Genomic DNA, 18483 nt, shown 5'->3' on the forward strand with positions numbered 1-18483 from the left:
TTTTTTTTTTTTTAAGTAGGCTCCAGGCCCAGCATGGAGGCCAACATGGGTCTTGAACTTACCACCCTGAGATGAAGACCCTGAGATCAAGACCTGAGCTGAGATCAAGAGTCCGATGCTTAACTGATTGAGCCACCCAGGCGCCCGTCTGGGATATATCTTAAGGAAATAACTGGCAACAAGGATTTATACACAAAGTTCATAGAAGTTATGATAGTGAAAAAATTCGAAACTACTAAAGATTAGAAAGATGTGTACCAGAATGCCAATAGGACATTTAAGGACAACTGATTTTCTTTAGGTTACCATAATTATACATCTTCCCCAATAGGCATTTAGAATTTATCTGGTGAGAAAGAAATAAGACATCTTAAAGACCATGAACATTATGGGGCCCCTGGGTGGTTCAGTCGGTTGAGAGTTTGCCTTCTGCTCAGGTCATGATCCTGGGGTCTCTAGATAGAGCCCGGGGGTGGGGGGGGGGCTCCCTGCTCAGTGGGGAGTCTGCTTCTCCTCTCCCTCTGACCCTCCCCTCCCTCTGTGCTCATTCTCTCAAAATAAATTAAAAAGTCTTTAAAAAACTAAAAAGCATGAATATGAGGAGAAAGAAAAAAAGAAGACAGAGAATTGCTTTTTAGTTGATGGGACCTAATTAAGGTCTTAGGGGCCTTACTTGACTCACACAGAAACTGGATAATCATTTCGCAAAATTAGAGATCTCCTCCATCCCAAATATTGTGAAATTGTCTCAAACCCTTAGCTATGAGTTACAGCTCAGTTGATAAAATCCTGTGCATTTCTCACCTTTTTCCCTCTTGCTACTACACTGTGTCATTCAGGTTCAAGAGCTACCAACATCTGATCTGTAAATAATTTGATATTTGCCAAACACAGTTGTAATTTTCCAGCCTGTGGTTTCCACATGCCATGTGGATTCCACCGAAAACTCACATGTACTTGGGGCTGGACCAGGGGACTTTGCCAAAGAGCTAACAAAAGCTCTAAGGTCTTTGGGCAGAGCCCTGGCAAGGCAAGGCCTCCGGTGAGTAACTCGGAGAAGTGTGTGCAACCGCTGCCCTCCCCGCCCCCTTTCCAAACTCTTCTTGAAAAAGCCACACGCAGCCTTCCATTTTCAATATTTTAATTAAAAAGGTACAAAACGTCATGGTTCTTTATACAAATTTTGCATTAAAATAATTTCACAAAATGCAGAGCAGTGTTTATTCACATCTTTAGCTATCTTTCCATATTCATTACCTTTTTGTGATTCAAACCAGAAACCGTTTTTTTTTTTTTTCATTTATATCCAAGAAAAAATGCTTAGGTATATAAACAGCCCTAGATATTAAAAGAAAAGGCAGAGGGGCCAGGGGTAAGCTATCTATGTGCTTGAATACTTCAAAAGAGCTGTTATTTTGGTCAGCTCTTATTTTGGTCAGCCTGAAAGAAAAGGTGCTTTGGAAATGAGAACTGAATCTCCAAGGTAAACTGAGGCATAAGTGAGGAGTGTGTTTGTGAGTGGGCATGACCTATGGATCACAGCAGGCGTGTCTCCAGTGCCAATGATATCTTGGGATCATAAAGTAGATCCATTTGTCCTTTGAGGACAGCTCTTCTGCTCAGGCCAAGAATGGAGAACTCGTCTTCCATGTGCAAGAGAGGCCCGTTTCAGCCATCCCATCCTGCCGACGCTCACTTAAGCAAGAACCTGCTAGACTTCTTGTCATTTTGCTAATGGCCAGGCCAGATAAGGTGGGCTGGGCGAGCATCCCCTCTATCCCCTCACTCACCTTGTGTGTCCATCCCAAAGCTGCTCACTCTGATGGCCACCCTGTTCCTTCATCAAGGGAAATACAAGTAGCTGCGTTTCCCGCTAGCCTTCCAAATATACTCTGTGGGGGTTGGCAGAGGGAGCCAATACCAACAACAGCTCCTCTGTCACCCACGTCCTTTTCAAGAAGGGGGAGGGCTGTCAAGGAGGAGAAGTGGCAAGTGTCCAGGCTGTTGGAGGAGGGCTGAGAGAAAGAGACTGTGGTTACCATCCTTACTTCCCCCACTGTTGCTGAGGGGATTGTGAACAAAACAGCAGTCTGGCCGAAGCCTGCTGTTCCAGGGGCACAGACAGGGCGAAAGGCAGGGCAACAAGCCAGCCACAGCAGGGCAGGGATAAAGGGCCACTCAGCTGAGCTGATGACAGACGACTGTCTGTTAGACCGAGGGCAGGTGGTCCTCGTGCCCGAGTCGCCCACCCGCACACGTGTGCATGCATGTGCTCTCGAGCGCTCCCTTACTCTCGCTCCCATTCTCCCCTTCAAGGCCTCTCGGTGCTGGAAACCGAAGTTCTGAATGGGAAATTTAGATGCTCAGGACTGGAAAGTGCTACTGATTTGCATATCTCTCTCAGGAGAGCCCTGAAAAAGAGTAAAAAGTGGTTTACAATAGTGGGAAGAAATGCATAGCATGTTTCTCAGTTCAAGAGAGGAAAAGTCTTTCCTTGACCAGAGATGGGACTCTTTCCAAGACTTCTGAACTGATTGTAGTTTTCTCCTGAAATTCAAGCCTAAGGCAAAAAAAAAAAAAAAAGAAAAAGAAAAAGAAAAAAAAGAAAAGAAAAAAGTAGCAAATTATAGCCTTCGAGAACCCTTGGATGTTTCCACAAACTAGTCCCTGATGAGTTTGTAGGTGCTTAGAAGATATGGATTTGTGTAGAGAAAAATGAGAAAGGATTGTCCTTTGTCTCTGATAGGAAAAACACACACACCGGCACGTGTCCTTGGGCTCTTTGCAAAAACTTCTTAGGATGGCAGTTCTCAGAAGACAACAACGAGGTAGGCAGGATCCTGCTTAGTTCCCAGAAGCCGTCTTCTTATGATAAGTGCTCCTTATACACTTCTCCCTGGGGCATTACCGTGACAGGGATTGTGGTCACCACCTGATTTTGAAACACAAATCTTTTGATTCTTTCAAACACCCAGAGGAAGATAAGCAGGATACTAACATACTGGATCCAGGCAAACTTGATCATTTCCCAGAATCCGGGTAGATATGTATAGACAGTTAAGGAGCCACAGATGGTATTTTCTAAGTGGAAGTTAAACCAAAGGCTTAGTTTAGACGGGAAATGGCAAAAATGTTTCAAATACTCTTAAGATAAAAAGGATGATAAAAGATTATTAAGGCATAAATATGGATGATTTTGACCTGGGAGAATTGCCCAGAAAGAAATATGAAGAGGAAATAAGTAATTTTTTTCCCCTAAATGAACAGCAGACGGAGTCATTTGAGTGGGGCCACAACACTGTAGCCATTCCCAGTCGAAGGCCTCCCACATCTGTTCCTTCTTCCTTCTTGGGATGATGGAGGAACCCTCCTTTTTCAAAACTGAGCTACTGTGGCTCTTTAACAGAAAGGATATGAAATGACTTCCATCGGGTATCGGATGACAGCGTGAATCACAAATGGAGCTTCAGCAGCCCTTCCCACCAGCCAGATGGGGTGGGGGTCTATCAGGACGGTGGTTACTGTAATACAAGCAGGAGTTAGTCCATGAATGCTCTCTCAATAAGGTAATGAGGGCTAGAAAAGTACTCTATAACCGCTCAGCAAATTCCGCACGGCAGAACTTATTCCAAAGAAATGATTCAAAAGGAGAGAGAACTGATGTGCAAATCTGCTCACAAATTATTCATTAAAATACTTGTCAAAATATTTATGTTAGGGGGTGTCTGGGTGGCTCAGTTGGTTAAGCGTCTGCCCTCGGTTTAGGTCATGATCCTGGAGTCCTAGGATTGAGCCCTGCATTGGGCTCTTGGCTCAGCGGGTAGTCTGCTTCTCCCTCTGCCTCTCCCCCGCTCCATGCGCTCTCTTTCTCAAACAAATAAATAAAATCTTAAAAAAAAATACAAAAAAAAATCGGATCCTAAAATATTTCTAAACTATGATAAGAGCTGTATAAAAAAAAAAACCTGCTATGGACAAAGACTAGAAGGAATAAAGAAAGAAAAGTTGTAGATGAGTGGTTTTTGTCTTAAAATACCGTCAGGTTTGGAGTAATGCCACCAGTGTATTACTAAAAAATCAGGAAGAAATACTGGAATTGCAGTCCTCCTATTTGATAAATATGTATATATAGTTTTCATGATGTCTGGTTGCCAAGTAATGCTTCAGATGCCTTTAGAGAAAACCTCAGACCACCAACCAGCCAAATGTGCTGAGTCAAGTACATTGGGCTGGCCTGACAGCCTTTCCTCCATAAGGGATGGACACACGCTGCCTTCAGCCAGAACCTTGGGCCCTCTGTTCTACCACAACTCTTATATGGGGTAAGTCACTCGCATTCCTCAGTTCTACCTGAAAACTAGGGATAGCAATTTGTCTTTGGCTTCTTTTATAAGTGTGGTAGTGGGGACCAACTCAATTAGGTGTTTATATAAAAAAGGAAATCTATCAAGCCAGTGGTGGGATAAATATGGCACTTAATAAATACAGCACATAACTCAGCACTCACCTGCTGGACTCTAAGAGTAGTGGTATGGTGGGGTGGGGTGGGGTGTGGGTCTTTAGATCAGGAGGGAAAGGACAAATCCCGGCAGCCTGTTCCCCTCCCATTACTGAGTATTCACTAGTACTGATATTTTCAAGGGCTCCGATTCTTTTTTTTTAAAGATTTTATTTATTGTCAGAGAGAGTGAGCACAAGTGGGGGGAAAGCAAGCTCACCACTGAGCAGAGAGCCCGATGTGGGACTAGACCTCAGGACCCCAGGATCATGACCTGAGCCGAAGGCAGACGCTTAACCGACCAAGCCACCCAGGCGCCCCAAGGGCTCCAATTCGGTTTTTGTCCAATGGTCCCACTAACCTGGAAGGTCCTTGAGAAGCGGCTGAATGAACTATACCTATGACTCACCATTCCTTTCCTGGTAAGCAGCAACAATGCGGGTGAGGTCGTAGTCAGAGGCAAAAGGGCTGGTCCCGTTAATTACAGACACCTGGGAAATGGCAGGAGGCCATGGAGTAAGCCCCCAGCCACTTCTCCACTCCTCTTTCCACCCCTCCGCCCACCCATGCTGATCTCAAGGACCACCCTTTTGTGCTTGGTGACCTACTCCAGCATCAGTAATCCTTTTTTCAAGGATGGATGGATGGTGACCACCCCTGCCCCGGGCCGCCTTGCAACAATTTAAATCATCTACATTCAGTCTTCCCTTAAAAAAAAAAAAAAAAGATTTACTTACTTTAGAGCGACAGAGAGCAGAAGCATGAGTGAAAAGGGCAGAGGGAGAGGGAGAGAGAACCTCAAGCAGCCTCTGGGCTGAGCACGGAGTCCAACACGGGGCTCGATCTCGTGACCCTGAGATCACGACCTGAGCCAAAACCAAGAGCTGGATGCTCAACCCAGGCACCCCTAAGTTTATCTGGAACAGTCCTGGTTTATGCCTGTAGTAACTGATAATATCACTCTTTCATTTTCAAAAGTAGCCCACCCCAACTTACATGGGCTCTCTTGGGATAAAAGAAAGGTTAGTGATGAGTGACCACAAGCACGAGTTCTAGCATTGGACAGATGATTTATGGCTCTGTTACCTTCAAGTGCCAGGACATTGGGAAAATTACTTAATCTCTGTCTGCCTCAGTTTCCTTATGTGTAAAACGAGAGTTCATTCTTTCAACACGTCTGAGTGCTTACAATGTGCCAGGCCTGGTTTTAGACTCCGGGGTGACAGTGGAGAAGATGTCAGTGCTTTTAGCACTGGGGGAGACAGTAAGCAAACAAACCGAAAACTTATCTTTACCATTTCCAGTAGAAGTAAGGAAAATCAATCTGGATGAAGGATGATGGGCAGGGAGGAGAATGCTCTTTAGAAAGAAGCATCAGGAAAGGACTGTGTTCAGGGACATTTAGACAGGGACCCGAGTGGAATGGGAGAGCAAGCTATGTGGATACGTGGCAGAGGGAAAGGCCAACGGCAAAAACTCGGGGTGGGGGGGCAGGAGCTGCTCTGTGGGTTTGAGGAACAGCAAAAGGGCTGGTTTGGCTCAAAAGGAGCACGGGGGGCCCGTGACAGGATGAGCGGCCGGAGAGCTGGGGAATGACAGGAGCCGGCATCTCTGAGGCAGCCTTGACGGCCGAATGAGATGACAAATCCCTACCCCTTCACTCAGGGCTGGCATACGTGACATGCTTAGTGAGCGGAGGTGACTTATGACTTCCCCAGTGTTATACATAAGTCACGTGTGTGTGCACACGGGCACACCCGCAAACAATAAAAAATTCAGTTCTTCAAGACAGGTTTTTGTTCTCTTTTTAGATGCAAATACAGGTGTATCTGTCTCTATATTTGGAAAGAATTCATGGCAAGAATTCCTCAGAAATCCTCTTCTGTGCCACCCACAGAAAAATGCTATTTCCAACTTTCACGTCTCCCTTTTCAAAGAGCCTGATGAACAGTAACATAGAGAAACAAGAGAGATGGACAGTTCGGAGCCTCCTTACATTGTATCGGACATCGAGGCCACCGCAGCTCAGGGGCTGCTTCTGCTGCAGCCTCAGGTCCCCGTTCACAGAGAGCTGGGACCCTGGAACAGCGAAGGAGGACTGGAGAAACGCCATGCTCTGCATCACGAACGTGGACATCCTCTGAAATCGTTAGAAGGAGAGACAGTTTCGGGCAGATCTGAAGGCTCTGGGTCCTCAGCACTGGCCCCCTCCCCGTCTGTGGTGGCAGCCTCCTAGTCCCTCCAACCCCCCGGCTGGCCATGCAGGAAGCTCTCTGCCCGAACCCTCTGAGCTATCGATAGCTCAAATTCATTAATATGGCCCCAACGAGAAACGTGCCATTTGCCTCCATTAAATCCCGAACTACACCTCAGAGGAGAGCCTTCTGCAGCGTGGGTTTTCCTAGGAATCAGGCAGGGCTCAGTTCTATGAAAGCACAGAAAGGAGGGGAGGGGCTTCCCTAAGGAACCGACTCACGTGCAATTGGTAGGAGAAAGTCAAGATCAGCTGCACACCCAGAACGTGCTCCGTGGACTGCAGGGGAAGCTCTAGTTTAAAATGTAACATATCCATTTTCCCATCCTGGTTCCTGTCTTCTTCTCGAGTCTAGGAAACCCAAAGACAGCCAGTGGTCCTGGTCCTTAACACGTCTGGGAAGAATCCGTGTCCCTGCCGTAACACAATGACCCACTGTTCTGCTATACACGGGATTTAGCTCCCTCACCGGAAGAAAAAAGGAAGATAAATAGGTATAAGGGGATCAGTAGAGGGGAAAGAGACCCGATGTGCTGGCCCCTTCACACTCGTGCTTCTCAAATATTCAAGGGCCACACTGAACAGGAACACCCGGATGGCATTTTGTTGTTGTTGTCTCCTTTGATCTTTTTAGTTTTGTTGCTGGTGTTTCCTTTTTCTTCTTTAGAAACACGTCTGAGTTTGGACGGAATATTTAAATAGCACGTTAGAATTGACTTCCTCTCCAGGAATCCTTTTTTTTTTTTTTTTTTTTTAATAGAAAAGAAACGGATCCTCATCATTATGCATTCATTCCCCAAACAGACTCAGGAGAAAAACACCAAACTCTATCCTTTCTTCAACCACAAGTGTCTTTGCTTCAGACTATCGACACTTGAAGTCACTCCTATCATTGCCGTCGGGGCTTGAAAGCCTCCTGCATCTTTCAGTGCCAATCAATAGAGTGAAAAAGGAAGCTAAAATAATCAGCAAATCATTAAAGCTACACAGATAGTTTATAAATTATGGACACAAAAGTAGGGAAAACAGAGATCTAAGGAGGGAAAAAGACAAATGACAGCTCATAAAAAAACACCAGAATCCAGTCTTGCCGCCCATAGTCTGAACTTATGCTGACCCTAAAATGACTAACGGGAAAGCTGGCACTGAAGTAGGATCACTGGGGACATGATTCCTTGGGACAGCTCTGGATCTTGTTGCTACAAGCGATCCTTTTCCCCTGTAGGTTCCCAGAAGGATTCTACCATGGCATATCAACATTCCCACTGGCATGCTCCGGGAACAGGTTCCTTTTGCTTTCCACTGTCATTATTATGCGAGGAAGAGATTCTTTGTTCTTTTTCAGGCTCCTAAGGTTGATTGAGATGAAGCTATCTCAGTTTTCAGAAGCTTTCAATCATGTCTTTCCTTCAGACAATAATGTCCTTATCCTAGGCCTTGTTATAGAGAAACCTACCCTTTCTCTTCTGTTGGATTCTGTTTTCTCTGTCCTGTTCCATCAGCTTCACAGGTGTAGGGGAGGGCTATCTGTTACCAGGGCTGACGATCAAGTTACTGAGGCAATTATGTATTAGCAATTATGAGTAGAACGGAAAAGAGGCTGCCTTGTCTTCCTGTGAATTTTCTTCAGTTGGGAAGACTTGCAAGACAAAGTCGGATTCACTCTCTGTAGTAGACCCGTACCTTCTGGATCTTTAGGGTTGGAGAGGAAGACAAAGATCAAATGTCTAAATTTGCGAGACAGGCAGGATACTGGCTGGGCGGAATTGCCAGAAGAATCCAGACCCCAACACAGTGTGGGAGGGAGAAAAATGCATTTTTTCACTGGATCTTTACAACAAAGCCTGAGCTAAGCAAAGCAAGTATTATCCCCACTGCACAGACGAGAAAATTGAGGTTCAGGGAGATTGATGGATTTATTGGGTGTGGCTAGTAATGGTAAAGATTTGAAACCATGTCTGACTTCAAATCTGGTCCTCTTTCCAGGACTAAAATGTCCAGACTTAAAAAACAAAACCCAAACCAAAAAAACCCTCAAGGAGAAAATGGTGGCTTTAAGATAAATCTTTTTGCAAAGAGCCGCATCAAAAGTTTGAAAGCAAGTCAGTACACTGTTCGTGCACACATTTTTACTCTATGTTCACACAGGATAGAAACCTGGCACAGCACCATAATTAGTGTCTGCTTGTTAAATTCACTCATTATTCTGTCAAGTATTTTTTTTTTAGGGGTCTACTATGTGATGAGGGAACGGAAGGCAAGCTGAAGACAAAGCAGAAGCTGACACCCTGCACCCCCCCCCCATGGGATGTATGTGACATTCCTCAGGCACTCCTGGCTGCCCTAAAGGACAAAGAAACAGTCCTTACTACCTACAGCCCATTGACAAGTCCTTGAAACAGGCACAGTGACATTCCTCTAGGAGTTCAGCTGCCTGGATGTTAATACTTTGCTAAGGGCAAAAGGCAGCCCTAGCCTGACCCCCTCCCCTCCACCAAGATCCTGTAAGTCTACTTTAAGACAGTAATAAATGACCTTTTCCTAACAACAGCTAGCCCCCTCAAGGTCCTGGAAACCTTGCTTCCAAAATTCCTTAGACACTTATGCTATCCCTAACCCCCTCCCAACTTGAGGGTATATAATGGGCCATTCCTCACAACCCCGGGGCAGGAGCTCTTTCTGCCCACGGGTCCTGTCCCCGTGCTTTAATAAACCACCATTTTGCATCAAAGACGCCTCAAGAATTCTTTCTTGGTCGTCGGCTCTGGACTCAACCCCACTGAACCTCACTTATATTCCCCAACCTCATCACTATGTGCCAGGCACTGTCAGGTGCTGGAAATATAATGGCAAACAAAATAGACAAACTCCTTACCCTAATCAGGCTTACATTCCCAGCCAGGGAGGCAGAAAATAAATCAATAAACAAATAAATGTGGTAAGAACCACAAAGAGAAATGAAGCAGGCTTTAATTACAGAACGACAGGGAAGGATTTCACAACCATTTTTATAGAAAATATTAAGGAAATCTGACTGTGGGAGGCCAGAATGAAGTGAGGCGGAGAGGCACAGAAATATCTAGGGGAAGGACGATCCCTGCTGACAAACCGCACCTGCTCTGCGCTCCACATGAAGTGGGTCAGTGCTTACGGGAGCAACGAGGCCGGTGCAGCCGAGTGAGTGAGAAGAAGGGAGGTGGTCTCTTGCTCGTGCTCTCTTGCTATCTGTCTCTCTCAAATAAGTAAATACGATTTTATTTACTTAATTGAGAGAGAGAATGAGAGTACAAGAGGGGGGAGAGGGAGAAGCAGGCTCCCCACTGAGCAGGGAGCCCCAACGTGGGCCTTGATCCCAGGACCCCGGGGTGATGACCCAAGCCGAAGGCAGACACTTAACCAACTGAGCCACCCAGGGCTCCACAGCAGCTATTTTAAGATACCCAGAGAGGACACATTGTGACTTCAGAGATGTGAAAACTGTATCTCAGACACTACAATGCTCTCCACTCATTTTCCTGCACCTCCTATTGCCTTCAGACCCCATAGACTCTGGGTCCACACATGTCTTAAAGAGCTAAGTGAGGCTCGTTGAAGGGAGAGTTCACCCTGTGCTTGTTCCTTCTGTCCTTAACAACAATAGCAACAAGAAACTCGGACTTATAAAGCATTAAAACCACAGGGACTTTAGAGACACCGTTCAAGGTGAGCTGACCAAAGAAGCAGCAAGGCCGTTTCTGGCTTCTGAGCCATTTTCCCAAATTAGCAATCACAAAACCACCCCCCAGCATTTGGTCAAACCTTGACCTGAAACCACTGCTTCTCCAGTCTCCTGCGCAGTTTCTCAGACAGGCTGTAGTTAGTCTAGCTTTACCTTGGGAGTTGGGAAAAAAAGTATTTTGTTGCAATAAGGGTTAAGAGTATATGATACAGGGGTGCCTGGGTGGCTCAGCTGTTAAGTGTCTGCCTTTGGCTCAGGTCATGATCCGAAGGTCCTGGGATCAAGCCCCGCATCAGGCTCCCTGCTCAGTGGGGAGCCTGCTTCTCCCTCTCCCACTCCCCTTGCTTGTGTTCCCTCTCTCGCTCTCTCTGTCAAATAAATAAAATAAAATAAAATAAAATAAAATAAAATAAAATAAAATAAAAAGAGTATATGATACAGAATGACAAACACTTGTGTGGCAGTCTTGACTATTTGGTTAACAACAAAGCAAATGAGTGTATTGTGTAAGACTGACGAATCACAGACCTGTACCCCTGAAACAAATAATACTATATTTAAAAAAAAAAGAACTAAGCAAACGATATCACTTCGCTGAGTCTTGGTTTCTTTACCCGTAAAACAGGGGTATAACCTCTACATCACATGGTTACTATAAGGATTAAAGACGTAATGTATGTAAAAAAAAAAAAATTAAGAGTTAACACTCAAGTGATTATCACAGGCCAAGTACTATGTAAAGGACTTTAAATGTATTATTTAATGATGAAATGCTAAGCATATGCCTAAAACATAGTAAATCAACAGTAATTTTTATTCTATGGCTCATAAGTATATCACCAGGGGATCACCTACCTGCTTTAAAACAAAACTGAGACATAATTCACATACCATTAAATTACCTAAAATATAGAGTTTGGTAGATTTTAGGATAGTCATGAAGTTGTGCAGCTATCACCCCTACCTAACTCCAATTTCAAAATGTTTTCATCATCCAAAACAGAAACCCTATGCCCATCAGCAGCCACTACCCATCTCTCCCCACCCCACATTCCCCCAGCCCCTGGAGCCCCTACGTTCTTATCTCTACAGATGGGCCTCTTCTGAACATTTCATATAAATGCAATCAGACACTGTGCTGTCTTGTGGCTGGATCCTTTCACTTAGCATGTTTTCAAGATTCATCCATGCTGTAGCATGTATCATGACTCCATTCCTTTTGGTGGCGGAATAACATTCCGTTATACGGCTACAACACATTTTGTTTATCCATTCATTTGCTGATGGACATCTGGGTTGTTTCCCCTTTTTTGCTATTAGGAATAAAGCTGCTATGAACACTTGTGTATGAGTTTTTGTGTAGACATAACTCTTCAGTTCTCTTGGGTACACATATACCTAGGAGGGGAGGTGCTGGGAAATACGGTAATTCTACGTTTTACCTTTTGAGGAACTGCAAACTATTTTCCAAAGCTGCCCTGTCATTTTATGTACCTACCTGCTTTTAAATTTTTATTTTTTGGTTTGTTTTTGCCTTACTTGGGCCCTTTCTAAATTTTCCTTTAAAAATTATTGTCATTATGGGGTACCCGGGTGGTGCAATCGGTTGAGCGTCTGACTCTTGGCTTCGCTCAGGTCATGATCTCAGGGTTGCCAGATCGAGCCTCACATGGGGCTCCGTGGCTCAGTGGGGAGTGTGCTTGAGATTCTCTCTCTCTCTCTGCCCTTCCCCCTGCTGATGTACTCTCTCTAAAATAAACAAATAAATCTTTAAAAATTGTCACTATAATCTAAAAATCTTGAACGTATATTACGTTTTCATGATACAAAATTTAAAAGGTACAAAAGGATATAGAGTAAAAAAAGCTTCTCTCCCACCCTAACCTCAGCCACTTAGTTCCCTCCCCAGAGCAATCAGTGTTGTCTTTTGAATCCTTCCAGAGTGAGTAAGAGCATTCATGTACGTTTATGTATACACACCCAAACATATATTCTTTGATATTTTTTCTATTTTTATGTGAAAGGAAGCATATTATATACGATTTTTGTTTTTTCTACTTATCAATTTCTTTTGGAGGTAATTCCACATCAATATATAGAGATCTGCTTTATTTAAAAAAAACAGCTGTGCAACATTCCACTGGGTTTATGTACCACAATTTCTCTCTCTCTCTTTTTTTTTTTTTTGAAGATTTTATTTAGTTTTTTGACAGAGACAGCCAGCGAGAGAGGGAACACAAGCAGGGGGAGTGGGAGAGGAAGAAGCAGGCTCCTACTGGAGGAGCCTGACGTGGGGCTCGATCCCAGAACGCTGGGATCACGTCCTGAGCCTAAGGCAGACACTTAACGACTGAGCCACCCAGGCGCCCCATGTACCACAATTTCTCTGATGAGTCTTCTATTACTACATGGTTGTTTACCTTATTACAGTGCTGCAAAATGCAACTTTCTATGTATGTCATTTCACGTGTGTGCACAAACCTTAGGATACCTTACTAGAAGTGGAAGCAGGCACATGCATTTGTAATTCTGATAAATATGGACAAATATTGGGGCACCTGGGTGGCTCAGTCAGTTAAGCGTCTGCCTTCAGCTCAGGTCATGACCCTGGAGTCCTGGGATAGAGTCCTGTGATGACAGGCTCTCTGCTCAGCAGTGAGAGATTAAAAAAAGGCATCTCAATATATTCGTTGCATTCCTCTAAACATGAGTGTGACTTCCTATGTTTAAGAGTCACATGTGTTTTTTCTTCTTTGAACTGTTTACATACTTTGCCCGTTTTTCTATTAGGTGGTTAGTCTTTTATTTATAGATCTGTAGGCACTTTCTGTTAGGAAAATGAGCTTTTTACAAATGATACAAATGATAAAACTTTTTTCCTAGTTGTATTAGTGTTTTGATTTGTGCTTATGGTTTTAACATGCCAATAATTTTTTTCAAGATCTTATTTATTTATTTGAGAGAGAGAGTGTGCGCGTGTGCACAAGCGGGTCTATGAGCAGAGAGATACGCAGATTCCCCACTGAGAGGGGAGCCTGAAGCAGGGCTCGATCCCAGGAACCTGAGATCATGATGTGGGCCAAAATCAGATGCTTAACCGACTGAGCCACGCAGGTGCCCCTATTCCGTATTTTAAATTGAATCTTGATCTATCCGGACGTTAATTCTGGTGTACGGTCTGAACACTGGCTTCATTTTAACTTTTTCCAGATGGCTTTCCAGTTGTCCCTATACCATTTTATTGTATAAGTCATCTTTCACCACTGATTTAAAATGCCACCTTCATCATATTTAAGTCCTTTTCTATACTTTTTATGCAAGTCCCCCAAGCCACACTGCTTTATTTATTATGGCTTTAAGGTATAGTTTCATATCTGGGGGTGCTATTCTCCTCTTACCCTTCTCTTTCTCCTAGAATATTTCCTTCTTTTTCCATATGGCAGTCTGTCCCCCCAAATTGTCATGTTTTCACCGAGAATGCATTAAAATTATAGATCAACCAAGGGAGAAGAGATAGCTCTATGATGTTGAATTTTCCTACCCAAGAATATGACAGAGTACCATTTTTTATCTCCTTTGTGTCATTCATCAGTCTACTTAAAGTTTTACTCATATAGATCTTGCACATTTCTTTTTCTAAATATTTATTTATTTATTCACATTTATTTATTTATTTATTTATAAAGTAGGTTCCATGCCCAGCCTGGAGCCCAATGCTGGGTTGAACTCACAACTGTGAGATCAAGACCTGAGCTGAATTAAGAGTTGGATGCTTAACTGACTGAGCCACCCAGGAGCCCCCACTTTTTAAAAGAAATTTTTTTAAGTATACATTTCTTGTTAAGCTTATTCCTAATAAGTTTATCTTTTGGGGTTGCTGTTGAGATCTGTACTTTCACCATATCTTCTAGCTCATTTATTTGTATCTCCTGATTTCAAACTATTCTTAAACGAAGAGCTCAGCTGGAAAGGAAGCAAATCATTTACTGAAAAAGAACGCAGATGACATAGTTCATAGATTTCTTACAGACTCTGGTCTAGAATGGAGGGGGGAAAAGGAATAGGAAAAAGGAGATTTGGTTTTGTGTTTTATAGTATAAAATTACCCAGTGTTAAAAAGGATTAATCACTCTGGGCACCATAAAAATAGAGGCAGTCTTGGTTTCATGGATCAAAAATTGACACACACACACACACACACACACAAGAAGCAGAGGGAACATGGGCAGTGCTCTCGAGGGAATAGTTCCTGGTCACTGAGATAAGAGCCAAACTAACTAGCAGTCCACTGGAGAGCCAATCCGTTGTAGTGGATGAACAAATGAAAAGAACAAATGAATGAAACCTAATGCTATCTCGTTGCTTTCACTTCAACTTTTCATGATTATGTCTTAGACTTAAGTAACGAGAGAGTATGATAGAGAGGAATACACAGATGTAATGAAAACGAAAAACATCTACCCAAAACTTAAAAGACAGGTAATGTTAACCTAAAGTAAAACTAACAAGGGGCTCCTGGGTGGCTCAGTTGGTTGAGCATCAGACTCTTGACTTCCACGCGGGTCATGATCTCAGGGTCAGGGGAGTGAACACTGTCTCCTAGCATGGAGCCTGATTAAGATCCTCTCTCTCCCACCTCTGTCCCTCTGCTCCGAACACCAGCCACCCCCCCACCTAGTACTCTCTCTCTCTCAAAAAAAAACTAACGAAGTTAATATTTTGTTTGGAATAAAAAAACCATTTTGTTTCTGCTTGTGGAAAGGAAACACGTGCATGCAGAGCACCAGAAATACAGTGGGTATACAGTGAAAAGTAAGGGTACCTTGACACGGCCTCTCATCCACAGTCACCATTCCCCACATGCATTATCATCTCAAATAAGAATAAAAATAGGCAGGGGCGCCTGGGTGGCTCAGTCGGTTAAGCGTCTGCCTTCGGCTTAGGTCACGATCCCAGGGTCCTTGAACTGAGTCCTGCATCAGGCTCCCTCCCCATTCAGCAGGAAGCCTGCTTCTTCCTCTCCCTCTGCCTGCCTCTCCCCCTGCTTGTACTCTGTCAAATAAATACATAAAATCTTAAAAAAAAAAAAAAGAATAAAATTAGGCAACATGTCATGATTAGTGAGGAGTTATTGATGGAAATCTGTCTCCTACTCCAGTTCTACTTTTCAAAATCAATTTGAAAGACCTGATCATTTAAGAATGAAAAGTGTTCAACAATGTTTGTTACAAAACCCAGAAGACTTCCAGCCCCATGGCAAATATTTTCATCTCATTTGCCTGACTATTTAGAAATCTATCTCCATCCTAGTCTTTAAATAACCTGTGCACTGGCAATTCTGGAATTCTCAGTTTCAGGCATTCTTTACTGACTTCCCACGAGGAGAGATGAAGGTTTAGTTTTCCTGCCTCCACCCCCCCTCCCAATTGAGTTAAACTCTCATTTTGGTTAGTTAATCAATATTCAGGGTTCACATATTTATGACTACGTGAATTCTATTCCTTTCTCCCTTTTCCTTACTTTTTATTTCTCTGGATTTAATAGTTATTTGCTTGCTTAGTTTTCTATTTACTGGTACAATGTCGACAAACAGCTTGCACTCCAGTTCCTCACAATTTGCTGTTTAAAGGTGTAAGATTTACTCAAAATCTTGTTCACTGCAGTATTCTCTCTACTAGTGAAAAAGTAAAAGCCCATCAAATATCCACCAACAGGGAACTAGTTAAATCTATCAGCTTTTCCATATCATGAAAATTTTATGTAGATCTTAAAAAGAATAAGGTTGATTAACAAAGGTACATGTCCCAAACTCAGCCTTTAATTTTGTGTCATTATGTATACCTGTAACTCTTTAATATTTTACAATGAGCATGCATTTTTACAATCAGAAAAAAATTAATCGGAAAAAAGTAATATGAATTATATTTTGTTTGTAGTTATTCGTTAGACCAATCAGATGTAAAATTTTTTTTTCATTTTATTTAGTTGCTGGAAGAAGGTCTGAAATTTTTTTCCCAGCTACACAAGTTGGCTTGTAGGCCAATCATCTCTGAGATGTGTAAAGCGATTCAACTTTGGAAGAAGAAAAAATAGAATTTTTGTACTTCTAAAGGACAATGTTTTCAGAAAATGAGCAGAAATGGAATGATTGTAAAGAAAGCACTCACTCATCCTGAGCCAAATACTAAATTAGAGACAGTAAAATGCTTCCTTTTCATCCTGGACAACTGCTAGATGAAGTAGCATCTAATCCTACAAGCCCAGGGAGGCGGGACTGCGACCCCAGCATATTGTGGATGGGTCGCTTAACCAATCAGCGCCTCGGCTTCCACATGTCAGGTCTGCTTGAAAATGCATGCCCTTAACGGCGGTCCCTGCTACGATGCACAACCGCAGCGACACACTGGGTTAATTTCTAAGAACAGCGCTCGGCCTTCGTGACTCAAAGAAACTTTCGAGACCACGCATCCATCAGGACAGGCCCACGGACAGGATGGGGGACCAGAGACAGGACCTCCCCAAGTTTCTGTAGGACACATGCTGACAGCACTGGCTAACATTCTTGGGGCCGTGGACCGCTTGGAGAAGTCGAATGAAACAAGAGTCACTTCCCGGGAAATTAAACGCATGCTCAGGCCAATGCGCCTGTGTACACAACTTCCGTGGGTTCACGAACCCTTCCTTAAGACCCAACCTGGGCTTCCCCCGGCCGGGGCCGCTCGCGCTCTCCCCGCCACCCCCAGCCACCCCCGCCCAGTCCCGGTGGGCCTCGAAGCCCGGAGGGGAACCACGCACCGAAACGAGCGGGACGCGCAGGTGATCCCCCTGCAGCCGGTTGAAGGCGGGGAACGTGCTCCAGGCGAGGAACCCGCCGGGCTCGGGTCCCAGTAAGGCCACGAGCAGCACCTGGTGCTGGAAGCGCACGGTCGGCTGCTCCTCGTAACTGCTCCGCTTCAGCCAAAACCCTGAGGTAGAGAGGGCGGTGGGGAGGAGGTCAGGAAGGCGGGCACCGGCGCAGCTGGCCTTGGGGAGCTGTGCGCGCAACGGCCGCGAGCAGGCTCACCGTGGCTCCGGAAGGCCACCAGCAGCGGCGGGATGTACGTGAGCGCGGCGGCCAGCAGCAGGAACAGCGCGGCCTTGGAGCAGAGCCCCGCGCGGTAGCCGCGCTCCACCGGGTGAGAGAAGAGCTCGTAAAGCGCCATGAACGCCGCGCGGATTCCGGCCGCTTGCCCGGGACCCCTACGCGATTCCAGAGGAAGGACCAAGTTTGGCTTCTCCTGGTTGCCATAGCCTTGGTCTCCACGGCAACCGACGGCGCAGGGAAAGGAACCAATAGCGAGGACGCAGGGTCCTGGCAGGGGTGGGGCTAAGCGGGGGCGGTGCCCGCTGGTGGGCGTTCGTCCTCGCTTTACGCGTTACGTGCGTTTTCCAAAGGCTAAATGGAAATAGGTTTCTGTATCTAGCATCGTAACCATTTCCTGTGTTAACATCTGTGTAAAATAAGATTTTCCTAAAAAGTGACTTAAAGTCGTAACCTGCTTATGTGTCATCTGTTAATCCGCAATGTGGTTCATACTTAAATCCAACCAGTTACAGCACACCTTCCACTGCAGGAAAACACAAAACGTTAAGTGTGTCTGTGCTCCTGGCCCTGGCCCGGGCTAAGACCAAACCCCGGTCCCTTTGTCTCCAAATTTCTGTTGCTTTCACTATCCGCCATAGCAGGACAGACACAGAAACAGGGCACCAATCCCCCAGCTCTTGGAGGGATAAAGGATAATTACCACATGGCTCTCTCTGCTATATTTCATCACCTTATGCGGGGTACAAACTTGGCTACCGGTTTTAGGGAAAGCTGTGGCCTTATCACTTAAATGAATGCTTCCTCCACCACCACCACCACCACATCCAAACCGGAATTTTGAACATGGCAGAAGGAGGTGTTTTGTTTTGTTTTTTACCATGGGCAACAGCCAAGTTCTTTACCAGAAAGCCCTGAAGGATCACATTGCA

The 18483-nt window shown here is 44.5% G+C and overlaps 1 protein-coding gene across 2 annotated transcripts; it reads right to left on the reverse strand.

Moving 5' to 3' along the window:
- Positions 1-1124: 1124 nt before the first annotated feature.
- On the reverse strand, positions 1125-17991 carry TMEM231 (transmembrane protein 231). Of its 2 annotated transcripts, XM_040633606.1 has the most exons (8): positions 17534-17991; positions 17266-17435; positions 6975-7103; positions 6495-6638; positions 4908-4989; positions 3416-3521; positions 2999-3047; positions 1125-2896 (listed from the first exon to the last, which is right to left on the reverse strand). In XM_040633606.1, the coding sequence occupies exons 1-8, from the start codon at positions 17670-17672 to the stop codon at positions 2867-2869; spliced, it is 849 nt and encodes a 282-aa protein (XP_040489540.1). In that variant the 5' UTR covers positions 17673-17991; the 3' UTR covers positions 1125-2866. The 2 variants fall into 2 exon arrangements, with proteins under 2 accessions (XP_040489540.1, XP_040489539.1); XM_040633605.1 differs by having other exon boundaries at positions 1125-3047.
- Between the last annotated feature and the right edge of the window lie 492 nt (positions 17992-18483).

This window comes from Ursus maritimus, unplaced genomic scaffold (assembly GCF_017311325.1).
Source record: "Ursus maritimus isolate PB19 unplaced genomic scaffold, ASM1731132v1 scaffold_19, whole genome shotgun sequence".
Lineage (NCBI taxonomy): Eukaryota > Metazoa > Chordata > Mammalia > Carnivora > Ursidae > Ursus > Ursus maritimus.